The sequence below is a fragment of the Blennius ocellaris genome (genome assembly GCF_963422515.1).
Source record: "Blennius ocellaris genome assembly, chromosome: 6".
NCBI classification, from domain to species: domain Eukaryota; kingdom Metazoa; phylum Chordata; class Actinopteri; order Blenniiformes; family Blenniidae; genus Blennius; species Blennius ocellaris.
This window is the reverse complement of record NC_137655.1, coordinates 8102056-8113073: the sequence shown is the minus strand read 5'-3', so window position 1 is coordinate 8113073 and position 11018 is coordinate 8102056. Positions and strand designations below refer to the sequence as shown.

Here is an 11018-nt window from a genome sequence, read left to right as displayed (position 1 = left end):
TAATTAGTCGACATGTTGGTCAAATTCAGTAGAATTGCTCAATAGAAACATCTTAGAAATCATGCAATCCAAAGACACTAACAGGGTTTTATCTTATTGTCTAAGGTGTTGAACAACCAAGCAAAAGGGTTTGTTTACAGTTTTAGCTGGATACTGTCAAAGAATAGGTTTGGTCTGAAAAGGGCATGAGAATTTCAACTGCAAGAAATTTGTGTGGTTTCTTAGATGTACATGTTGCTCAGAATGCCACTTGTATGTTTGAAATAGACAAAGTCTTCTCTAGTTTCCATTTATTTACATTTATAAGATTATTTATTTATTTGAACACTTATGGTTTCAAATAAATTAGAAAAAGCCCTTTCCTTCGTGATACTTAAATAAGCTTTTTGCATTTCACAGTTGCCAGCATATTTACTGGCTGGGGATCCAGTTATCACTTGTGTGAGTCCAGAGTCTTTCTAACCATATCACGTCATATCACAGCACTGCAATAAAACAACACAGATTGCAAAATTGGGATGCTTCCTTTCTGAATTGTGTCGGAATGCACTAAGAAGAAGAACGTTGGCTATTAGCAGACAACAGAAGTTCATCTTTTTCATTCCACAATGGAATATCCGTTGTGGAGTGTGTGTCTGTATTTGTTTTGCCTGTATGGTAGCGAGGGCAGTGATCTGAGCTCAGGAGAGGACTTTATGCTTCTTGCAGGTCCTCTGATTAAGCCGACAGGCAAAAGCTCGACTCCCGGGGTTAACAATGCCTTCGACTGCAGCGAACCCATGCCTCAGGGGTCTAAACAGTACTTCAAGTACCTGCAGAGTAGAGGAGTGACACATTTTAAAGTGCCACTGTCATGGGTTCAGCTGCTTCCCACAGGTTACCCGAGCGAACCCCAACAGGCTGTGGTTAGATGCTACCGAAACCTGATGAAGCAGCTGCATGATGTGGGACTTGAGCCTCTCGTCATCATCCATGATTTGACAGTTCCAGACGCTCTGAGGAGGAGGTTTGGAGGCTGGCACAACCAAGAACTGTTAGAGACATTCCAGCAGTATGCAGAATTTGCCTTCCAGGAGTTTGCAGCACTTGCACACTCATGGGTGACACTGAGCAACTTGGAAGACGACTGGCAGGCAGCAGGTGCTTCCAGTGTGCTGCAAAATATCCTCCAGCTCAACCAGAACATTTACCAGTTCTATCATCAACACTTTCCTGAAAAAGGTGAGTTTTACCAGAGGGAGTGGTGCAGTATTACTGGCATCATTGTAATTATGTTGTGACTGAAATACATTTACTTGTCATCTTTTCTTCCAATTTTAAATACTATTTAAGTAATAATTCGTCAGGCATCATGTTCTGCTTTCTGGTCATCTTGAGATCATATAGGCTCCAATACAGCATGATTCCCTATTTCAATGAATGATAAACAGGTTTATAGGTGATGGAAAAGTTATCCAATGTATGTTCTCAGAAATCTGCTTTATGACTAACTGATACCAAAACCTTTCACTGAATTATTTAATACATTGATAAGTGACATGAATGATATGGAATGTGATATTTGCAGGGAGACGGCTGTCGATTGGGTTGAGAGTGAATGATATGGCTACTCTTTTCCACATTAAAGCGTCGACAACAGTAAGCTGCATCTTCTCTTCCTTTCAAATGTTTACCTTTAACAGTATCTCTATCCCACTCCTTACATAAAAGTTTGTGCTTGAGTGTCAGAGGATAATTCATATTGAAAAATTGGGGACTGACTTTCTCAGTATACACTCTGCTAATTGGCTTTATTTGTAATTAATTTAAAAAATTTACACCACCTGGACAGGACACATTTCTGCTGTCTTTCTTGATCACGAAAACTCAAATGAGATTTTTATGTCAGATCATTACACCGACAAAAAATCTACGTTTTCAACCAGTGTTTCAAAAAGGATTGAAAAGTTTGCCATGTGAAAGATGTCAGAAAGGTCTCAGAGTTTTTACCGATTGTAAGACATGTTATAAAAAAGGGACTGTCAGTACAGATAAAGGCTGCAATGACATGCTGTGTTGTTCTTCATGTTTTGACAGATGGATTTCTGGACTGTGCACATTGACCATAGCTGTGATTTATCAGCAAACTTTGCAGAAGAACTGAAAACATTGCAGGTAGATGAAGGGTGCCACTACATTTGATTGAACTTTGCTAATGTTTTTGTAAAAGGCCTTTACACTGCTGCTACAGACATATTATGCTGTTGTAGGAAATTGGAGGTTTGCCCATCCTGATATACAAGATGACAGTCCGTGATTGTACCAACAGTCCGTATCAGCTTCTTGGACAGCTCCTGCAAGGTAGATGTCATTTCAGTTTCATTTGTTTGTAGTTAATTTCATTCAATTTTCCAAAATGTATCCGTTTAGAAAAAAAAAAAATTTTTTTCAATGGATATCATCACATCTGTTTTCTCATCAATTAAAACCACAGATAGTGATCCAAGCCAAGCAGGATCACTATCTGTGTAAGCTGTTTTCAAAGACCAAAGATTACAACTAAATTATACACTGCAATATCATAAACCTTAACAATACAATAATCATAAAAGCTGCGATTCTTGGGAGTCTTATCAATTACTATGGTTTTGTTTTAATGATGTAAGCTGGTAAAGTTTAACAAGGTTAATCATTTATTATTCATTCTGTTAAAAATAAACAACCCTCATAGGTCGGGTGTAGAAAGGAGCTTGTGTAAGCCAGTTGGCAAGAAAACATGAACATTTAAAACATGTTTATCAGATTTGAATATAAACTTTCTAACATAAGGAACAATTTTGCACAAATCAGTCCCTCTTGGATCGTCCTTCCTCCTTTAGTTATTATGTTATTTATTTGAGGGAATTTTTTTTTTTTTTTTATTTCATTATATGATAGTGATTTATAATACAACATAATGCGTTGCCTGTATATTTGATTCATTCTACTGTATGCACCTCACAGTCTTGGAAACCAATGCGGTGAACATTACGGGCATTGATGTGATGGACATGTTAGGTGAACTGAACATTGAGGATACATCAATCAAGTAAGAATTTTTAATGATCCATTAGGAATGGCAATGGTTTACAAATTGTTTTGTTTTTCACATGTCAATTCTTTTTTTGACAACCCACAGTATTGCAGAATACATGGAGATGAGTGACTTCAGAAACAATTACCATAATGTGTGGCAAAAGTTCGAAGATCAAACCCAAACTGAACGAGATCTTTTCCTGAATGAATCGTTCCCTAATGGTTTCCAGTGGGCCACCTCCTCTGAGTCCTTTAAGGTTGAAGGAGGGTGGTTAGAGGGAGGGAAGGGTGAGACAATTTGGGACCGCTTTGGGCATGAAGGTCAAGCTTTTCAGAATCAGATTGCTGACATTGCATGTGACAGTTACCACAAGGTGGATTATGACGTCTACCTGCTGCGAAGTCTCCAAGTCAACTCCTTCCAGTTTTCTATCTCCTGGGCTCGCATTTTCCCTTCAGGCTACAAAGAGAGTCAATCAGAGGATGGTGTTCTTTACTATAACAGCCTCATCAATGCTCTTATTGAATCAGACATCAAACCTATTGTCACTCTCTACCACTGGGATCTGCCCCAGAAGCTCCAGGACCATGGTGGGTGGAACAAGGCTTACATTATACAGACCTTCAAAGAGTATGCAGATTTTTGTTTTTCCAAATTTGGAGACCGGGTCAAGACCTGGAACACATTCAGTAGTCCGTGGGTGGTGAGCCATGCTGGGTATGGAACTGGTGAACATGCTCCGGGTGGCAAGGACTATGTCGTTTCCTCCTACCAGGTAATGATAATACTCATAATGAATATTTTATGGTTTCACTGGTGCTGTGGTGCATTCAACTCATCAATTATTGCTGTTTTCAGGTCACTCACAATATGCTCAAGTCCCACGCTGAAGCCTGGCATGTCTACAATGACAACTACAGGAAAACACAAGGTGGTCAAGTGGGCATTGCATTAAACTCTGACTGGGCGGAACCAACAGATCCCTCCAAACCTGAAGATGTTGCTGCTGCACAGCGCTACCTCCAGTTTATGCTGGGCTGGTTTGCGCATCCCATATTTGTAAACGGAGACTATCCATCAACTCTGAAAACTCAGATTGAACAGAAAAGAACAGAGTGTCCATCTTCCGAGCCTGCAAGACTCCCAGTTTTCACTGCTGAAGAGATGAAGAGAATCACTGGAACTGCTGACTTTTTTGGACTAAACCATTACACCTCCCGGTTAATCAACCACACGAACGGTGGCTGCACCCCAGGTCCTGAGGGGGTGGGTAACTTCAAAGCAAATGTGGATCCCTCATGGAAATCTACAGCTTCTGACTGGATCTACTCTGTACCATGGGGCCTTAGAAGGCTTCTCAACTACATTTCCAAAGAGTACTTAAGTAGTATCAAAGTACCAATCTATATCACTGGGAATGGGATGCCAACAGATGACACTGGGGACATCATCAATGATCAGAGCAGAGTGGAGTACTTGAAGAGTTACATCAATGAGGCATTGAAAGGTAAGTGTTAAGCATTTGAACTGTTTTTAAACAAAAAATGATAAAAGCTTTTATACTTTTAATATGTTACTTTATGTGTTCATGTTGTAGCTATATCCTTGGATGGAATAAATGTGCAACGATTCACAGTGCAGTCACTCATGGACGGATTTGAAGGAAACCAAGGCTATAGGCAAAGATTTGGTCTTCACTATGTGAACTTTGAAGACGCAAATAGACCACGAACACCAAAGCAATCTGCATATGTCTGTGCTGAAATTATCAATCAAAATGGTTTTAGTTCACACAAAAGTAGAGTTATAACAAGAGTTGATATGCATGCTCATCACTACTCAGCCTCTTTGTCACCTTCAGATGTTCCTTCTAAATCAAAAGTAGTCTGGGAAAAGTTTTCACACAAGTCAAATTTCCAGACAAAAATGTACCACTATGGTACATTTCCACAAGACTTTAGCTGGGGTGTTTCAACCTCAGCATACCAGATTGAAGGTGGCTGGAATGCTGATGGGAAAGGGCCCAGTATCTGGGATACTTTCACCAACACATTTTGGAGTGGTATCCCAGAAGATGCCACTGGAAATGTAGCCTGTGACAGTTACAACAGAGTTGATGAAGATCTTTACATGCTGCGAGGTCTGAGAGTAAATTCATACAGATTTTCTATATCCTGGTCCAGGATCTTTCCTGATGGGAAGCGTACCTCCCTGAACCAGAACGGGGTCGACTACTACAACAGGCTCATTAACAGCCTTGTAGCAGCTAATATCTCCCCAATAGTAACACTTTATCATTATGACCTCCCTGAAGCTTTGCAAACTATTGGTGGCTGGGAAAACACTGAAATGATTAACATTTTTAATGACTATTGTGACTTCTGTTTTGCCACTTTTGGTGACAGAGTCAAAGTTTGGATAACTTTCCAGCAGCCCTACACAATTGCTTGGTCAGGATATGGACTTGGAGAATTTCCTCCAAACATTAAGAATCCAGGAACAGCACCATACCAGGTTGCACACAACCTGATTAAAGCTCACGCTACAGCTTACCATACATACGATGACAAGTATCGCACTTCCCAAGGTGGTAAAGTCTCCATTGCCCTAAATGCTGATTGGATTGAGCCTCTTGATGTTAATATTCCTCGTGAAATACTTGCTGCTGACCGTGCAATGCAATTCCAATTGGGTTGGTTTGCCCACCCCATTTTTAAGAATGGTGACTATCCTGATGCAATGAAGTGGCAAGTTGGAAACAAAAGTGAACTCCAAGAGCTTTCAGCATCAAGACTACCCTCCTTCAGTGTAGACGAAAAGAACTTCATCCAGGGAACTGCTGACATGTTTTGTGCAAATCATTACACTACAAAAATAGCAAGCCATGCGATAAATCGGTTTAAACCCCCATCCTTTGAGAATGACTGGGATTTTGCACTGAAAGAGGAAAGTAATGCACCAAGCACAGCCATCAAAAAACAGCCAGCTGTTGCTTGGGGCTTGAGAAGACTTCTCAACTGGATCAAAGAGGAGTATGGGGATCCAGAGGTTTACATTACTGAGAATGGAGTGGCAACAGACTCAAAGACCACGTGGGATGACATCAGCAGAGTCTTTTACTACAAGACCTATATTGATGAGGCTCTCAAAGGTATGCAAAAATAAACTTTACCTTATCCATTCAGTTGTTTGTAGTGTATATCATGCCCTTTATGTATGTGTTTTAACAACAGCCTATGAACTTGATGGAGTGAGAGTGAAGGGATACCTTGCAACTTCCCTTATGGATTCATTTGAGTGGCTACATGGATACACATTGGCATTTGGGCTGCACCATGTGGACTTTACTCACCCGAATCGACCAAGAACACCCAAATATTCAGCTCATTTCTACTCCCAAGTCATAAAAGATAATGGTTTTCCCATACCAGATGATGAGAAGATGATTTATGGACATTTCAGTGAAGGATTCATTTGGAGCACTGCTACAGCAGCATATCAGGTGAGCACAGGGCTGAAAACATATTAATCTTGCAAGATACGGCACATATGTTCGCTTGGGTTTCCATTGTTTTAAGTCCCTGTTTTGCGTTTACTATTCTTAGATTGAAGGAGGATGGAGAGCAGATGGAAAAGGCCTCAGCATCTGGGACAAGTTTGCACACACTCCTCTCCGGGTGTCCAACAATGACGTTGGGGACATTGCCTGCGACAGTTACAATAAAGTTGAGGAGGATGTTGCTATGTTAAAACAACTTAAGGTGACCCATTATCGTTTCTCCATATCCTGGCCAAGGGTACTTCCTGATGGCACCACAAGACACATTAATGAGGCTGGACTCAACTATTACCACAGACTAGTAGATGCATTGCTTGCTGCAAATATCCAGCCTCATGTAAGTGCAAGTCTTTGTGGCATCTCACCCAAATTAATATTAGTAACTGAAAGTTTCCTGCATTTGTTGAGCCCTAAATGCTTCTTCTTTGCTATCAGATCACCCTGTACCACTGGGACCTCCCACAAGCCCTCCAGAAAACTGGAGGCTGGGAAAATGACAACATTGTTGCAAAATTCAAGGATTATGCTGATGTCATCTTCAATGCCCTCGGTGATAAAGTGAAACTTTGGATCACTATCAATGAGCCATACAATATAGCCAATGTAGGTCATGGATATGGTGTAGCTGCTCCAGGTATGATTTATGTAATGCTAATGCGAACGAAACAATGAGAAGGTTTTAGACTAAAATATACTTCTTGAGCTGTCTCAACAATAACATCTGTCACTCTCCATGTGTCAAGGTATTAGTTTCAGACCTGGTACACTGCCTTATATTGTTGGTCATAACCTACTGAAAGCACACGCAGAGGCCTGGCACCTCTACAATGATAAGTATCGCGCCAGTCAGAAAGGACGCATCTCCATCACCATCAACTCTGACTGGTCAGAACCCAGAAATCCCTATAAACAAGAGGACGTTGATGCTGCAAGACGTGTGGTGCAGGTACACCAGGATTCTTTAATACTTAACAACTGAGGTGTGTGGCAGACTTTTTTAGTAAGTAAGTTATGTCTCCTCTTTGACAGTTCTACATTGGATGGTTTGCCCATCCTGTCTTCAATGGTGACTATAGCGATATGATGAAAACAATCATACGGGACAGAAGTCTCGCTGCTGGACTGCCAAAATCTCGGTAATACTAAATATTAATATACTGTATCTTCGGAACAGTTTTTTCCTTCTTTCACATTCGTTCAGTTCAGTTTTTTCTCCATTTGTCCAGTTTACCCGAGTTTACTCCAGAGGAGATACAAAGGATTAAAGGAACCTATGATTATTTTGGATTCAATCACTACACCACCGTCCTGGCATTTCCAGTGGAATACAAAAAGCTTCAACACTATGATGCAGACAGGTAAGCAAAGAAGGAAGAAGTGTTCTTTTAAAGCTTAAAAAAACAGCACATGATTACACTGCCAACATTAGAGTCCTGTGTTGTTGATCAAAAACATTTTGTCTTTTTCTATTTCAACTTCTAATTAAAACAATTATAGGGGTGCAGGAACAATTGGTGATCGTACCTGGTTGGATTCGGGTTCATCCTGGCTGAAGGTTACACCATTTGGCTTACGAAAGATATTAAACTTCATTAAGGAGGAGTATGGAGATCCACCGATTATCATTACAGAAAACGGCATGTCAGGGCGGGGCCCAATCGACCTGAATGATAATTACAGGAGCTACTACTATGAAAAATACATCAACCAGGTTTTGAAAGGTATTGTATAACTCCTATGTAATGTAGTTACGACCAGGATCAATAATACAGAGACTAAGGCCTGGTTTACCCAACAATGGTTTCAAGGGGAAAAAAAATTAAAACACAAATTTTTGAAAATGCAACAACTCCATCTTCATGTGGACAGTATTAACGCTGCTACTGCTCATGCGCAACACGGCCGTAGGAAATGGTTCTTCTGCACATGGGTGAGAAGGTGGACAATAACAACAGTGGTCTCCTCCTGGAACCTGGTAGTTTTATAGTTGAGACCCATGATCCAACTTTCGTATCCGTCTATACAATTGGCCATGTACTTGCCACCGTTAATGTTTGTAGTGTGTTGTTTTCTGTAAGCATGTGACAAAAACAAACAATAGTACTCACTTGTGGCCAAACAACATCATCTTCAGTATTTCTGATGTTTCCATGTAAGTGAGCATTTTTTTTTCAAAGTTTTGCTGTATAAATGCAAAACTTTTCTAAAAAGTAAAACGCAAAGATGATGTGTTTTCTCTTAGAGGTTGTTGCGTAAACAGGGCCTGTGTCGCATAAGTTATAGTATAGTATGTAATATAATATTTGAGTAAAATAGATGTCGCAAAATTATTTGTGGTGAATTTAAACTATGAAACTGGCTTGCAAGTGCTGAAAAGAACAATTGATTTTATTTATTTGTATGTTTAAGAGTATAAATATTCTTTTTCCAGCTTTCCAGATAGATGGTGTGAACATCCAAGGTTACACAGCATGGTCACTCATGGACAATCTTGAGTGGGCCCATGGATTTTCAGAGAGATTTGGCCTTTTCTATGTCAATCATTCAGATCCTAATCTCCCTCGAATAGCCAAGTCATCAGTCTCTTCATACTCAACAATAATCAGCTGTAATGGATTCCCTGATCCTGCTTTAGGACCCGATGACTGCTTAAATCCCGGACCAGAAGGTGAAACTGACACACTCACATCTATATCCTGCTATATGAACTACTAGATTAATAATGAAAAATGACAAGTAAAAGCTTTTGGGGACGCTCAATATTTAGTGTCAACCAACGTTTAAAAAAACAAAACCAAAAAGCAAACCTGATCACCCTGGTACATGTGTGTCTTCTGTAGGAACAAGTGCACCAATCAGTGTGAATTTCCTTGGAATGAAGCTCACGTTCGCTGATGCTGAGACCGGACTTTACACCACATTTGCTCTCCTGATTGTTGCTGTTTTAGGTGTGATTTGTACATCTTTTTGCTTCTTTCGTGCCAAAAAACGTTTAGCAAAAACAAGAATATGCTAAATTTATCAATATGCAGAAGAAATTTGAATGAAGTATAATGAAACTCCTTAATATAAAAAAAGTGAACACGCAAGCTTTAATGGTCTCAAACCCTACTTGAAGGGTTCTGTGTAACATGTTTTGATCCTGTTTATTAATGATGTTCTTTACACTTGTAGTAAATAAAGATCCACAATATGATCCATATCATCTTCTTTTCAACAGCCTGTTGTTGTTGTATCACACTGTGGGTGGAATGAGTCAGCTTTCGCCTAAATTTCAAAGACATATATGTTAGGGTAAATAGTGATTTATCTTGTCTGTAGGTGTAAAATGAATGAGCCTCTACCACCTTTCATGGCCTCAGCATTTTCAACAAAGGGGTTATCTTGACATTTCTCATGTAAAAGCCCACAGAATTAGTCACAACCCCTCTTTGTTCCCAGTAAGCATACCAGGAGCAGCAAACATTGCACTACACTGAAAATGTATAATACGGTAATTTATATAATATCGCAATTACAAAACACACTCTGGAATGTTTTTTGTTTTTCCAGCAAATTCAGTGACACATTTTTATAAACCATGCAAGCTACAGGCCCCAACATGCATGTTCTTGCAGTTTGTGACATTGCTTCTACACTTGGGTATTACTGCTGGCATCAACAGCGTAATGTTGTGAAACAAAACCGTTCTGTTACCGAACATCCCCTTGTAATTTCTTTAAATAGTTACCAGTTTGGCAGGTTCATATGAGGTGAATGTTGGGTTTCAAACTGTGTTGTTTGCTGTGTTCAGACACGCTGAAGGTGAAACTCCAGTAACTCCAGGGGCCTTGCATTCACAGCTCGGATTAGTTGAAATGCCCCGTTGGTGTAGAAAGCTTGATGGACTTTGATTTCTGTAGAAATCTCCTGCGGCCACTAGAGGCTGCCGTTGGATTGAAGAAAACATTGTGAGCCACACCATCAATCCTCCATCTTCATCTTTCATATTGCTGTGATGAGAGCTGGGACCCGTCTCAGCTTACAATAGACAAAAGGCTGCAAACATCCTTGACTGGTCAACAGTCCCTCACAATAAATTAATAATCGTATGCATTTACAATATCATGTTCAAAATGTTTGTACAATAAAAGCTGATATACCAATAAACTAATACAAATCTAGCTTGCTTGTGCTTTGTTTTTTTGGGTGTTTTTTTAAATTACACATCAAATTATTTCTTTTGTCCATTAATATCAGAAAGGGAGAAAAGACAACACAACAAACTTTAAGAAATACCATGATTTTAGGTTCTGTAAAATCGATCAAATCCCCCCCCCCCCCCCCCCCCCCCCCAATTATTAAAACAACTTCTAGCAACAGGCCCTTTCATGAGGTCACGTTCCACAACATCTCTAAATTTAG

At 39.9% G+C, this 11018-nt stretch overlaps 1 protein-coding gene across 1 annotated transcript; it reads left to right on the top strand.

Moving 5' to 3' along the window:
• Positions 1-608: 608 nt before the first annotated feature.
• LOC308131412 (lactase/phlorizin hydrolase-like) lies at positions 609-10433 on the top strand (the record flags this gene model as incomplete). Its single annotated transcript, XM_080498140.1, has 17 exons — positions 609-1221; positions 1568-1638; positions 2250-2340; positions 2983-3067; positions 3158-3830; positions 3914-4562; positions 4653-6206; positions 6289-6557; positions 6661-6951; positions 7050-7248; positions 7358-7560; positions 7644-7750; positions 7841-7972; positions 8112-8335; positions 9046-9282; positions 9455-9604; positions 10408-10433. The coding sequence occupies 17 exons, from the start codon at positions 609-611 to the stop codon at positions 10431-10433; spliced, it is 5574 nt and encodes a 1857-aa protein (XP_080354266.1).
• Between the last annotated feature and the right edge of the window lie 585 nt (positions 10434-11018).